Below are 15,525 nucleotides of genomic sequence, written 5' to 3' on the forward strand. Positions count from 1 at the left end.
TTGTGCCTGAAGAACGAGTGAGACTAACGGCGAGGGGAAACCGAGACGTGCGCACCGCACCGATTCTGAGGAAGATTGGACGACTACTGATCATGCACCAGATATCGACCTATTCTCAGGACAATTTGGAATATGCAATGTTGACAGTTTAGACCAGAACAGTGCGCCTCTAGAATTTTTTCCATATTTCCTGACAGACAGTATGATGAAACATATAAAGGAACAAACTAATCTGTATGCTCAACAGTGCATCAGGAAATTACAAAGCACAAATTCCCTTTCACCCACCTGCTCATTATCAAAGTGGAAAGGAGTTACACTTATGGAAATAAGGAAGTTTCTGGCAAAATGTGGCGAAAAGACACAAGCAACCAGTGTAGTGAATGTAAAGTAGCATTGTGCAAATTTCCGCGCTTCAAAATTTACCACACAAAGAGCAAAATTGCATCCGAAAATAGTTACAGGAGGTTACTGTAGATAAGACATACTGTATCCATCATAATTACAATTTTTGTGTAAAATAAAAAAATTTCCTTCTAGAAAATACAATGAATATACCTTTGACCAATTTTCCTTTTTTCAAAAACAATGTTATAATAATAACACTTGTCAAAAGTATGTATTAATTCAAGAGAAAGGTATTATATATAGTTTTAAACAAGAAAGTCTAGGTTTTTCAATAAGAGTAATTTTATTGCTATAACTGAAACCTTTCATGAGTTGTAGTAATTTTAAATACGTTAAAATCAGCCAGTCTTTATGGTAGACACCCGCGCGCAATGGCTCAGGACCCAAAGTGTTAAGTAGCTAACACAGGCCCTTAGAGGTATCTTTTGAAACAATTGAAAGAGAAGAAAGCTGTAGCGGAATCGAAGGTGACCGAAGCAAAAATTTTGGTCTTGAAAAGGAAAAAGGTAAAAACACAAGAAACACACTCTTCCACTAATCTGTAGTGCGACAGAAATTTAACAGAGGACAACGATTAAGATGAGCAATCTGAGGAAGATGACACTGAATGTCTTATTCTGTATTGGTTATTGCTTTGAAGACTGACATGGAGTTATAGGCAAATTGTTAAATTGTTAAATTGAAAAAGAGCTTTTATATATCCTGACTGCACTTCTTTTGCATAATAAACACACAAAATGTTAGAGAGGTGTTAAGGAGAGAATATTATTATTTCAGGGTTTATACACTCTTATATTGATCAATATTTTATTTAACAGTCTCATATGAGGACACCATTTCTATTTCTATTTCACAGGACACTTCCTGGCAGATTAAAACTGTGTGCCGAACCGAGACTGAACTCAGAACCTTTGCCTTTTGTGGGTAAGTGCCCAACTGACTGAGCTACCAGAGAATAACTCATGAGATGTCCTCACATCTTTACACCCACCAGTACCTCATCTTCTGAGTTCAAGTCTCAGTCCTGCACACATTTTTAATCTGCAGGAAGTTCCATATCAGCGCACAGTCTGCTGTAGAGTGAAAATTTCATTCTGGCAATTTTGCTTGTTTATGGTATTTAAAATTTATATATATTAAGTGCGAGGCGGTTGAATTCAACAAATATAAAAGTCCAATGATTTCACATGGATTTCCCATTAAAAACATATAGTTATATCAAATGTTGTAATTTGAAACAAGGTAAGCTTTACTTCAGGGATACTCCATTGGAAATGTCTGTCAGTTTTATGCAAGCTTTTACTTTTGAGTGAATTTATTATTTTACTGTTTTGGGTGGGGGAGGGGGGTTGAGATTCAGTTTTATAAAATTGCGCATGTGTGTGTGTGTTGTCTACTTTAGAAGCAGGCTTTTTGGCCGAGGGCTCACTTGTTTAGCAGCTTTTTGTCATGCCTGTCTGCAACTCAACATCTCAACTACACTCCTGGAAATTGAAATAAGAACACCGTGAATTCATTGTCCCAGGAAGGGGAAACTTTATTGACACATTCCTGGGGTCAGATACATCACATGATCACACTGACAGAACCACAGGCACATAGACACAGGCAACAGAGCATGCACAATGTCGGCACTAGTACAGTGTATATCCACCTTTCGCAGCAATGCAGGCTGCTATTCTCCCATGGAGACGATCGTAGAGTTGCTGGATGTAGTCCTGTGGAACGGCTTGCCATGCCATTTCCACCTGGCGCCTCAGTTGGACCAGCGTTCGTGCTGGACGTGCAGACCGCGTGAGATGACGCTTCATCCAGTCCCAAACATGCTCAATGGGGGACAGATCCGGAGATCTTGCTGGCCAGGGTAGTTGACTTACACCTTCTAGAGCACGTTGGGTGGCACGGGATACATGCGGACGTGCATTGTCCTGTTGGAACAGCAAGTTCCCTTGCCGGTCTAGGAATGGTAGAACGATGGGTTCGATGACGGTTTGGATGTACCGTGCACTATTCAGTGTCCCCTCGACGATCACCAGTGGTGTACGGCCAGTGTAGGAGATCGCTCCCCACACCATGATGCCGGGTGTTGGCCCTGTGTGCCTCGGTCGTATGCAGTCCTGATTGTGGCGCTCACCTGCACGGCGCCAAACATGCATACGACCATCATTGGCACCAAGGCAGAAGCGACTCCATTCGCCCCTCCATTCACGCCTGTCACGACACCACTGGAGGCGGGCTGCACGATGTTGGGGCGTGAGCGGAAGACGGCCTAACGGTGTGCGGGACCGTAGACCAGCTTCATGGAGACGGTTGCGAATGGTCCTCGCCGATACCCCAGGAGCAACAGTGTCCCTAATTTGCTGGGAAGAGGCGGTGCGGTCCCCTACGGCACTGCGTAGGATCCTACGGTCTTGGCGTGCATCCGTGCGTCGCTGCGGTCCGGTCCCAGGTCGACGGGCACGTGCACCTTCCGCCGACCACTGGCGACAACATCGATGTACTGTGGAGACCTCACGCCCCACGTGTTGAGCAATTCGGCGGTACGTCCACCCGGCCTCCCGCATGCCCACTATATGCCCTCGCTCAAAGTCCGTCAACTGCACATCCGGTTCACGTCCACGCTGTCGCGGCATGCTACCAGTGTTAAAGACTGCGATGGAGCTCCGTATGCCACGGCAAACTGGCTGACACTGACGGCGGCGGTGCACAAATGCTGCGCAGCTAGCGCCATTCGACGGCCAACACCGCGGTTCCTGGTGTGTCCGCTGTGCCGTGCGTGTGATCATTGCTTGTACAGCCCTCTCGCAGTGTCCGGAGCTGACACACTGGTGTCAATGTGTTCTTTTTTCCATTTCCAGGAGCGTATATGGGGAGGAGCAGTTTATCCATTTCATAAGATGGAAGAAATTGTAGAGGGGCTGAACAAAGGAAATGACAGGAATGGGAAGAGGAAGTAGATGAAGTCGAGGTGGGAGAGATGATACTGCAAAAAAAATTTGCCAGGGCACTGAAAGAACTAAGCCGAAACAAGGCTCCTGTAGTAGACAACATTCCATTCTTGGGAGAGGCAGCTGTAACACAATTCTTTCACCTGGTGTGTGATACATTTGAGACAGGTGAGTACCCTCAGACTTCAAGAAGAACATAATAATTCCAATTCCAAAGAAAGCAGGAACTGACAGGTGTGAATATTATCGAACTATCAGTTAATAAGTCATGGTTACAAAATATTGACACGAATTATTTAGAGAAGAATGGAAAGACTTCTTGAAGCTGACCTCGAGGAAGATCAGTTTGGTTTCTGAAGAAAGGTAGGAACATGTAAGGCAGTGTTGATCCTATGACTTATCTTAGGAGATGGATTAAAGAAAGGCAAATGTACACTTATATCTTTTGTAGACTTAAAGAAATATGTTGAGAGTATTGACATAAGTACTCTTTTTAAAATTCTAAAGGTTGCAGTGGTAAAATACATGGATCGAAAGGTTATTCACAGCTTTTACAAAAACTATTTGACAGATATATGAAGGGGAACCAGTGGTTGAGAATGGCGTGATCAGGATTATAGCCTATCCCTGAAGTTATTCAAGTTGTATGTGGAAAAGCAGTAAAGGAATCCAAAGAAAAATTTCTCGGTGGAAGTAAAGTGCAGGGAGAGAAAATAAGCACTTTGAGGTTTATGGTTGACGATGTGAAATTGTCAGAAACAGCAAAGGACGTGGACGTGGAAGTGCAGTTGAACAGAATGGACAGTGTCTTGAGCAAGATGTAGGATGAACATTAACCAAAGCAAAACAGAGCTAATGGAATGCAGTAGAACTAAATCAGCTTATGTTGAGGGATTTAGATTAGGAAATGGGATATCGAAAGTAATAGATGTGTTCTTCTATTTGGTCAGTAAAGTAACTGATGATGGCTGAGCAGAGATGAACTAAAATGTAGACTTTCAGTGGCAGGGAAAGTGTTTCTGAAGAAGAGAAATTTGTTGACATACATTTAAGTGTTAGTAAGTCGTTTCTGCAGGTGGCTGAATTGTAGCCTTGTACAGAAGTGGAACATGGATGATAAGCAGTTCAGACAAGAAGGGACTTTGAGTATGTTACTACGAAGAGTGTTGAAGATTAGATGGATAGATTGCAATATAATTGAAGAGAAAAAAAATTGTGATGGAACTTGACTAAAAGAAGGGATTGGATGATAGGACACTTTCTGAGACATCCGGGAAACATCAATTTAGTAGCGGAGGTAAGTATGGGGGGTAGAAATTTCAGATCTATACAAACACTGGAGTATAAGTCCTGGGCCATGTCACGTTGAAATGAGAGTATGAATAAACTTTAAATTATGAAACATCTGAACAGATTAAAAAAATAAGTCAAAAGTGGGACTTGAACACAGACCATCACCTTTCACGGGCAGTACTGTTGCTGACTCTATTACCTGGGCATGACTCACAACTCACGTTCACACCTTCGATGCTGTCAGTACATCACTCTAACAAGAACTCCCTGAAAAAAAATTCATTTTGCAAGGTTTTAATTGCTGTAAGTGTGCAATGAGAAATTGCAACAGCTTCTAGGCATGTCAGCTGAAGGCAGTGCTACAGCCTGAGCTACCATTGTTGGTCAATTTACAACACTAACAATGTGGACAGACAACTTTTCTCTTCCTGTGCCCCCTCACCTCTTTGATGGCGAATGTCATGTACCGTGACCGTAGTATCTAGACCTATATTATGCACACTTCATGTCCGTCACACCTGGCTAACTTGATGTTATATCCTCTAGTAAAAGGACTAACATAGTCATTGTCATGATGCCCCTATGTTAGTAGTCAAAATCTTGTTCACTGCTTAGCAATGAACACTGAAGCTTTGATGTTTTGCTAGTCAGATGAAATTGCTAAAGATTGATTCATCTATAAAGCTGCCCCTGAGCAGTAGAATGGCCTGACATGGCACCTTTTCAAATTCTTTATGCATTTATGCTTGTCCTTGTTCCCATAATTAGTTTGTTATTTTGCCTTTTTACTTTTCTGTGACAAGAGCACACTGCCTGTATTCTCCAGTGACTTGGGAGTCTGTCAGTCAGTGGCCTGATGTTGACTTCCTGCCAGGAGTCTCCCAGAAGGCCTCTTGCTGTTTCTGTTTGGCACACCTACTTCCACTTCACTGCACTTTTGTACTTCAGCTGTTTTTACTTCTGTCTATCCTGGGCCTACCTTTATTCCTCAGGAGCTGTTGTAAAAGATCAACTTGGGTGTCCACCTTTTTGTCCTCAAGGGATCCTTTAGGATTTGACTATTAGAGTGGGAAGAGACTGTTGACATTGCTTTTTAGTCCTTCTTAACCCAGTAATCAGTCAATCTGTAAATGCTGAGGGAGTTAACAGTTGACTTCAGTGGACAGAACAGACAAATTACCTTTTAAAGTTAAGGTTTTAGAGTGTCATAAATGAACTCTGCAACTATTTGGATGTCTACACTGGTGGATCTAAGTGTGAGGACCACCTTGGCTTCTCTGTTATGTACTCCAATCATGTCTTCAGATCTGCTTCCCACCAAAATGTTCTCTCTCTTACAGAGGTGCTGCGAGAGTGCTGGAGCAGGTGATACGTTTTTGAACTGTGAAATTCATCATCTACTCACTTAATATTGTAATAACACAGTAGCATTTGAAAGTACATTTTTCTCTTTGTTAATGCTTTTAATGTTTTAGATTGTAGATTACATGGTGAAAATTGTGTGCAATGAAAAGAACTTTAATAGATAGGGACCACCTGAATATTTTAAGAGACTTACCTTATGTTGAGGAGGATGGAGTTTGCTCTGTCTGGCCATTGTGATTTAGGTTTTCTGTGGTTTTCCCTAAATTTTTTCAGGCAAGTGCTGGGATGGTTCCTTCAGCAAGGCCATGGCTGATCACCTGTCCTGTCCTCATAAAAAATATGTTCTGCATGTACGTGTATTTGTTTGAGCTGTTTATAGGTATTTCAACTGAATGGAAAAAAAAGTAAATGAAAGAAGTAATGACTGAAACAAGACTCAAAGCACCAATTACCTGCCTTGAGCAGTACCAATTTTTATCCATATTAATGTATTTTGTGCTTCTTAGAAATGCAAGCTGAACATGCACCTCTGTTTAAAAATTTGCGTTGGCAGGGAATTGAACCTAAGACTCCTACATAACAGTTGAGCATTCTACCACAGAGCCATCCGGTTTGTCAAGAAAAATCAACTTTACTTTAGTATGTAAAGACACTCATAAAAATTTACTGTTGATTTTCTGAAGAATTTTTGAAAGTTGTGTTGAACAGCTTTGGGTGATTGAAATTTGAGTCCTGATAAAGATTACAAAAATCCAGTTCTCATGTGGTCTTTTCGTGAGCAGGGAATTGTTGTTCTCAAAAAGTTGGTTTTATGGCTAGCTTTTAATTCTCTTCAGCTCTGGAAGTATGTGCTGTAGGAGTGTAGTAACATTTCACTTGTTTTTAGGCATTGTTGTGTTATAATTGTTCAGCTGCTTACCTTACCATCATCCAAGAGAAAATATATTTCCTTGTGTTTCACCTCCTCCTCACAAAAGTAGGCTTTTGTTATTATATTTTTAATACTATCAAAACAAGACCACTTTGCTTTCCTTGTATATTGACGATGAATTACTATGTTCTTCTGTTTTGCTATAATGTATTTAATTTAGTTACTAATTTTTGTATTTAGACCCTTAAATGTTACTATTTCTTTTCATTCCAGGTGAAATAGAGGCTCAAATAAAATCATGTGAGGAAGTAACTTCCTCATTCCGTACTTCCTGTGATGAATTTTATAAGGAGCATGAGTCCAGCAGAGAGGTTTCTGACCATTATTACATATCTAAACTTTTGTGTGATTGGTGATTTACTGGTCTCATTGTACTATAAAATAGTCGGAATTAATTGTGTGTTAAATTTACATGCTTGACAAAGAGGAAACTTTGTAGACTGTATTTTGTTATTTTTGCACCACAATTATCCAGTGATCCATGAGTGAGTGACACAGTTGTGAATAAGCTGGATTTTAAAATTTGTTGGAGTGGTGTTCAGATAAATGAACTGCAGCTCTGATTTCAGTTTTCTGCAATTTCTTTAACTCCTTTCAGACACATTTCGGAATGACCCTTCATCACCATACTGGGTGTTTTCTTCCCTCTCCTTTTCCATCTGAACTAGTGTCACCTCTAATGACATCAGTGTCAGTAGTATGTTAAATTCTATCCTTCCTTACTCTGATCCTTCATTGGTTACAATGTTAATTTTTTTTAAAAGAAACAATTACATGAGACGTGCAATTTGTTGCACACTTTAACGGAACGGTACATCTGAGCGAGATGGTGGAATGGTTAAGACAGTGGCCTCATGTTTGGAAACCATTGGACACAAATCTGCGAGGGTAGGAACTTTAATAGCAGCAACTATTTATTTACAGCTCGTACAAAATAGACAAGTGTTTCAAAGTTTTACTGACCTCCTTCCCAGTAGTCACCAGCATTGTGTGTAACCCGTTGCCAGCGATGTAGAAGTCGTAGGATACTCTTAGCATGGCCAGTTGTGTTGACAGTTCGAGTGGTCTATTGCCCGATGAATTTGTAGCATTTCTGAAGCGAATGCTGTGAAGTGTTTCCTTCAGTTTAGAAATTGAGTTGAACTGACGAGGGCTTAAATCAGGGGAGTGCAGTAGGTGGTATAGCACTTAGAAGCCACATCAATCAAGCAAATCAGTAACAGCTTGCACTGTACATGCTTAAGCATTGTCCTGCAAAATGATGATCAGGTCCTGCAGAAAGTGTCATCACTTCTGTCTCTAAGCTGGTTGTAGGTTGTGTTCCAAAAATGAACAGCATAGAGACAGAAGTGATGACACTTTCTGCAGGACCTGACCATCATTTTGCAGGACAATGCTCAAGCATGTACAGTGCAAGCTGCTTCTGATTTGGTCCATCATATTTCGGGCTTGCAGCCGGATCACGTTGACATCTTGGCACGATATTTCGGCCAACAAACATGCAGCCATCTTCAGCTGAGTACGAGACAAAATTACTGGTGCGCGTCGTTCTATATATACTGAAAATTGGCGCGGTGGCGGCTGCGCAGTGGAGAAGGCTAATACCGTGCCCCCTATCTAATTTGGCGCGCTCTGCAGCACAAGCGGGCTGCGCATGCGTAGTGGTGTACCTACATTTGCGCTATCTGTCATAAAGCGCCTTCGCGCAGCTGAGGCGCGGTAGTCGAAAGTATAAAATCAATTTTCGTCAGCCGTCGCACTAGATGCAGACCAATGTCTCTGTGAAGCGATTAAAGAAATTACAGGATCCCATGCTTTATCCATCTGAAAGCCGCCGTCTCGATTAATAAGATCTTCTGCCAATCGTATCTCCACGGACTCCTTGATAATGGATTCCCAAAAAGATCTAGTTGTCGCTAAAATTTTTGTTCCACAATAATCCATGGAGTGTCCCGTCGAAATACAGTGTTCTGCTATGGCTGATTTGTTGGGCTGTAGTAGACGTGTGTGGCGCTCATGCTCCACGCATCTTTCCCGTACTGTGCGAGTAGTTTGGTCAATGTAGGATTTGCCACATTGACAAGGGATCTTATAAATACCCGCATTCCTCAGACCCAGATCGTCCTTCACAGAGCCAAGCAAAGCTGATATTTTCGTAGGTGGTCGGAAGATCACTTGAACACAATGCTTCTTTAAAATCCTTCCTATTTTAGAGGAGAGGTTACCCACATACGGAAGGAACGCCCTGGACCTGACCACCTCTTTGTCTTCTTCTTCTTGTTTCTCTTTACATTTCTTCTTTGTTATAGCTGTGCGGATTTGGCGTGTAGAATATCCATTCTCCCTGAAGACGGATTGCAAATGTTCTAATTCTTTAGGAAGGCTGTCCTTATCAGATACCACATGTGCCCGGTGCACCAGAGTATGCAGCAAACCCATGGTTTGTGCAGGGTGGTGGCAGCTTGTCGCCTGCAAATACAGATCTGTGTGTGTGGGCTTCCGGTAGACGGAGTGCCCCAAAGATCCATCGATTCTACGATTGACAAGGACATCCAGAAACGGCAGACATCTATCTTTTTCGACCTCCATGGTAAACTGAATATTCTTGTGAATGGAATTCAGATGTTTTAAGAATCCTGCCAGTTTTTCTTCTCCATGGGGCCAAACTACAAATGTGTCATCCACGTAACGCCAGAAGACTTTCGGTTTAAATTCAGCTGACTCGAGTGCCTTCTCCTCAAAGTCCTCCATAAAAAGGTTTGCTACCAGAGGGGACAAAGGACTGCCCATGGCAACACCGTCAACTTGTTCAAAATATTCATTATTGAATAAGAAATAAGTTGAGGATAGGCAATGATGAAATAATGCTGTTATGTTGGCTTTGAACCTTCTGCTAATGAGTGCCAGTGAATCCATCAGTGGAACCTTAGTAAATAAAGAGACGACATCAAAACTCACTAATAAGTCAGAATTGTGGAGTTGGAGCGACTTCAGTCTACTAATAAAATCGTAGAATCGATGGATCTTTGGGGCACTCCGTCTACCGGAAGCCCACACACACAGATCTGTATTTGCAGGCGACAAGCTGCCACCACCCTGCACAAACCATGGGTTTGCTGCATACTCTGGTGCACCGGGCACATGTGGTATCTGATAAGGACAGCCTTCCTAAAGAATTAGAACATTTGCAATCCGTCTTCAGGGAGAATGGATATTCTACACGCCAAATCCGCACAGCTATAACAAAGAAGAAATGTAAAGAGAAACAAGAAGAAGAAGACAAAGAGGTGGTCAGGTCCAGGGCGTTCCTTCCGTATGTGGGTAACCTCTCCTCTAAAATAGGAAGGATTTTAAAGAAGCATTGTGTTCAAGTGATCTTCCGACCACCTACGAAAATATCAGCTTTGCTTGGCTCTGTGAAGGACGATCTGGGTCTGAGGAATGCGGGTATTTATAAGATCCCTTGTCAATGTGGCAAATCCTACATTGACCAAACTACTCGCACAGTACGGGAAAGATGCGTGGAGCATGAGCGCCACACACGTCTACTACAGCCCAACAAATCAGCCATAGCAGAACACTTCCGACGGGACACTCCATGGATTATTGTGGAACAAAAATTTTAGCGACAACTAGATCTTTTTGGGAATCCATTATCAAGGAGTCCGTGGAGATACGATTGGCAGAAGATCTTATTAATCGAGACGGCGGCTTTCAGATGGATAAAGCATGGGATCCTGTAATTTCTTTAATCGCTTCACACAGACATTGTTCTGCATCTATTGCGACGGCTGACGAAAATTGACTTTATACTTTTGACTACCACGCCTCAGCTGCGCGAAGGCGCTTTACGACAGATAGCGCAAATGTAGGTACACCACTACGCATGCACAGCCCACTTGTGCTGCAGAGCGCGCCAAATTAGATAGGGGGCGCGGTATTAGCCTTCTCCACTGCGCAGGCGCCACCGCGCCAATTTTCAGTATATATAGAACGACGCGCACCAGTAATCTTCAGTCTCGTACTCACCTGAAGATGGCTGCATGTTTGTTAGCCGAAATATCGTGCCAAGATGTCAACGTGATCCGGCTGCAAGCCCGAAATATGATGGACCAATCAATACGCTGGGAAAACTTCAAGATATGCTTCTGATTTGTTTGGCTGATGGGGCTGCTAAGTGCTATCTATACCACCTACTGCACTCCACTGACTTAAGCCCTTGTAAGTTCAACTCAATTTCTAAACTGAAGGAAACACTTCACGGCATTCGCTTCAGAACTGCTACAAATTCCTCGGGCAATAGACTGCGCCACTCGAACTGTCAACACAACTGGCACTGCTAAGAGTATCCTATGACTTCCACATCGCTGGCAACGGGTTATACTTTGAAGGTCAGTAAACCTTTGAAACATGTATCTATTTTGTTCAAACTGTAAATAAATAGTTGCCACTATTAAAGTTCCAACCCTCGTACATCCAGCCATCCAGATGTAGGTTTTCTGTGTTTCACAAAATGAAGGTAAATGCTGAGATTATTCTTTATAAAATGCTGCAGCCAATTTCCTTCCATATATTTATCCTAGCCAAGCTAATGCTACACATTTAATGAAGTCATCATTGGTGAGATGTTAAATCCTAATAGACCTTCATGTTGTAAATTTAAGAGCAATATGCTTATTGTTTGACAAATATGTTTTTCTCACACCTCATTATTGCGGCATGGAGTACAAAGTTCACTTAACTTGCTTGTGATGATCATTTGTTTCTTCATTCAAGATGATCAGAAAAATTTCTCGTTTGAAATTTATCATGCGGAGTTCGTATTGTCTTAAGCAGTGAGGGTACATTGCTCTTACTGAAAACAGTTGGAGACATAAATCTGCACAGTGAGTCTACCAATTAGATCTTATGAAAAAAGCTTGAAATTAAGTGATTTTATTGGATATGTCTGGGAATTTGTCCAGTATACTTAGAGAAAATGGAGTTGGCTGTATGATGGAATTGTGACTCATCATATTCAGGAAGGCACTTACCAATTTTAGGATATATTGATAATTTTTACTTTATGGACCATCTTACTACAACTGGATGAAACGCAATTTTCATACCGTATGCATTTCACCTTTATTCTCTGGAAGGCATATTCAGTGGCCTAGAATATGTACATATTTTTGCTATTTAGTTAACATTTTCATCAATGTACCTACATGTTACAAACCGTTCTGGTGGTTAGTTTCTGATATAATGCAGTAATATTTTGAACTGTACTTACAGATTGCATGGATTATTTTCTACATATTACACACCTGTTCCATTTTTGGTGTCGTTCCTCTTTTTATAAATGCCACTTGTGTGGTCGTCCCCCCCCCCCCCCCCCCCCCTCTCTCTCTCTCTCTCCACATTTCACAGCACTAGGAGCTGCACGCTCGTTTTGGTTCGGGTTGCCGACTGTCAGACGTTATTGCCAACTTTAGAGTGTAATTTTTGAAGTATCTGTGATCTGTTTGTGTATGCATTTGTGTGTGTGTGTGTGTGTGTGTGTGTGTGTGTGTCTCCAGAAGGTGAAATGGGAGGGGGCAGGGGATTTTTTTTTTCCTGGTTGTGTGAGAGGAATGATTTTTATCGTATCATTTCTGATGTGTGTTTGTTCAATTTATCACATGTTTGTTTTTAGCGATGGCTTTCCTAATGTTGAAGTTTTCTTACATTTGTGTATATGTCATGGTTGCTTATTCTCATTATTTTCATTTCTTGTTCCATGTTTGTAGGAGGTGGTTATGGTGTTTTAAATGTTCTGCAAATGTGGAATTGTTTGTTTCATACTTCCAACACCTGATATATTCTTTGTATCCTGTTTTAAATTCCTGCATGTCATGCCTATGTATACTGCATCACAACTTTGACATTCAAGTTTATATATTCCTGATTGTTGGAATTTGTCCCTCTTGGTAGCTGGTTGGCTTAGGTGTGATTGGATTGCCTAGTCTTACATGTTATTTGGAAGCCCTGTCTCTTTAGGATGTTTGCAACTCTGTGTGTTAATTTATGTGTGTAAGTCATGGTGTACCATCTGGTTCTTTTCTATGTGGTGTTGTCATTGTGTGTGTTTGTTGAGTGTGTTTGTAAGTTTGCAATTTGTGAGTTCTCTTGTATTCTGCAAAAATATGTACATATTCCATGCCACTGAAGATGCTTTGCAGAGAATAAAGGCGAAATGGGTATGGCACGAAAATTTTGTTTCATTCAGTTGTAGTCAGACAGTGCATAAAGTAAAAATTATCAATATACCATAATATTACACGCAACTGAGGAAAACTTGACTTCAAAAGTTGAAGATGCTCTTACCAATCATTAACAGCAGCCAAAATCACTTGCTGTATACATGAAGTTTCAGTTTTTCCTTCCTTTGTGCATGACTACCACTTCATACTCAACAAATTAAAAATACATCTGTTGGATGCAATACTCTTGATGCTCTCAGACACAGCTTCAGGAACCTCGTGATTGTCTGCTAAAGTTTGTTTGTGTATGACATACAATGATGATTCAATTAACATGAATTAATCCTAAAATCTTTCTCAGGCATGTCATAGTCCTAGAGTAGATCTTTCTGGGTACATTGTTGTTTCTTATGGTTTTTGTTTTTTATGTCTTGGTTTGGATATAGAGGAGTCCGAATGCTACAGTGTTGATCTTAACATCTCTAATTGAAGTCTCTGAAAACTGCCAACTCCCCCCATGAGAATCCGATATTGTCCAAGCATCTACACAATTTTGAAACTTATTTTTACACCTCAGTGCTTGAAATGCTGCTAAGTTTTCTAAATGACAGCTTCTTTTACAGCTTAGAACATCCATAACAATATGCTGCAACATTCAATCTTTATTTACATCAGTTGAGCATGTCACACCATTATCATCAGCTGGATTTGTTTCTTTGATTGATTGATTTTTAACAGGGAAGCTAAAACAACTTAGGTCTCACCTGCCACTGCCTGCACCGAAACTAGGTTTATTGTGCGGTATCGCTCCCTGTATATCTAGTAAAGCCAACCAGTGCCCTTAAATAGAACAAGGAGTCCCTCTACCAGTTTTTTGTGAGAGACAATTTCTTCAGGTCTAGTTGTCCCGAAGAGTCTGTATCTTTTACTCTCCAGTGCCATGCATTCGAAGATTAGGTGTGATGCGGTTTCTTCACCCTCATCACAGATCCTACATTTAGGGTCCTCTTTGTGTTATACCCATTATGTGTAGGTGTTTTTTGAAATTTCCATGGCTGATCATTAGTCCTCTTTGTGTTATACCCATTATGTGTAGGTGTTTTTTGAAATTTCCATGGCTGATCATTAGTCCAGTCATGAGTTTGATCTCTTTTCTGTTCAATCAATCCCAGGATTACAGAGCTTCTTATAAAACATGGCTTGGCATCATTACCTTACCCTGTTTTTGTTTATGGATCTTAGTCCAATATCCTACGTGCTGTTTCCTAAGCCAGTTCCATAGTTCTAATTATATCATCCCCTCGGTGATTGTCAGGACAGGTTCTGGTCCAATAAATGGAGTTGTTGCCACCATCCTAGCCAATCTTATCGGTTTGTTTATTGTCACAGATCCCTGAGTGGCCAGGGACCCACACTAGGTTTACCCTATTGCTTCCCCCTAGCTCCACCAGAGCCCTGTGCCAATCTGCAACAATCTTAGATCTTATTGCAGGAGATGCTAATGATTTCAGGGCTGCCTGGCTGTCTGAATAGGTGTAGATGCTATGGTCATTGTAGCACCTATGCATATTCTCCTCCACACATTCCGTGATTGCAGTAATTTTAGCTTCGAATACAGAGGCCAGTTTTCCTAGCGAGATGATGCTCTCTAGTCTTGGCTGTTTTTTCCCACTGCTCCCTACTTCCAATTATTATGTTGTAAGGCTTGTCGAAGCAGTTGGGAGTTATTATATAGTTGGCAGGCATTTCCCCAGTCATTCCTATGTTTACCTCACTATGTTAGTGTGTGATTCTGGATATCCGTATGATACCCAGTTTTTGCCAGTTTTAAGTCTGTGTGCCCCAGCTGCTGCCTTCATCTTGACCCAAAGGTGAAGTGGAGGCATATACAGCATGGCTTCCATTCCAGCGGTTGATGTGCTGCTAATTCCGCCCGTTATGGCTAAGCAGGCCAATCTCTGTGCCTTAGCAAGCTCCTTAGGAGCAACCCGCTGTTCTACCTTCTTCAACCACACTACAGACCTGTAGGAAATCCTAGGTCTAACCACTGTGGTGTATATCCAGTGCATACCCCTGGGACTTAGGCCCCAGTTTTTGCCACAGGCTCTCCTAGTACTCACTAGGGTACTTTTTGCCTTGGAGCAGATTCTCTTAATGTGAGAGGTTCAAGTTAGCTCTCATTCAAGGTTACCCCTAGATATTTCACTATCCCCTTCACAGGTAGAGTTTCATTGAAGAGCTTTAGATTCCTGCTTGAGCACTGAATATGTCTCTTCATAAATAGCACCACAGCAGTCTTCTTAGGATTAACTCTCAGATCCTGTTTAATGCATCATTTTTGCTCAATGTCCAATCCTCC

General features: G+C 41.5%; 1 protein-coding gene across 1 annotated transcript in view; it reads left to right on the top strand.

Annotated features, from left to right (window-relative positions):
• LOC126101404 (uncharacterized) overlaps nt 1–7,301 on the top strand; it is a 104,065-nt gene extending 96,764 nt beyond the window's left edge. Inside the window, exon 7 of the mRNA XM_049912067.1 lies at nt 7,159–7,301. Within this exon, the coding sequence (XP_049768024.1) occupies nt 7,159–7,301 (143 nt within the window). The remainder of the gene's footprint in view (nt 1–7,158) is intronic.
• The last annotated feature ends 8,224 nt before the right edge of the window (nt 7,302–15,525 follow it).

Source organism: Schistocerca cancellata, chromosome 9, assembly GCF_023864275.1.
Source record: "Schistocerca cancellata isolate TAMUIC-IGC-003103 chromosome 9, iqSchCanc2.1, whole genome shotgun sequence".
Taxonomy (NCBI): Eukaryota; Metazoa; Arthropoda; class Insecta; order Orthoptera; family Acrididae; genus Schistocerca; species Schistocerca cancellata.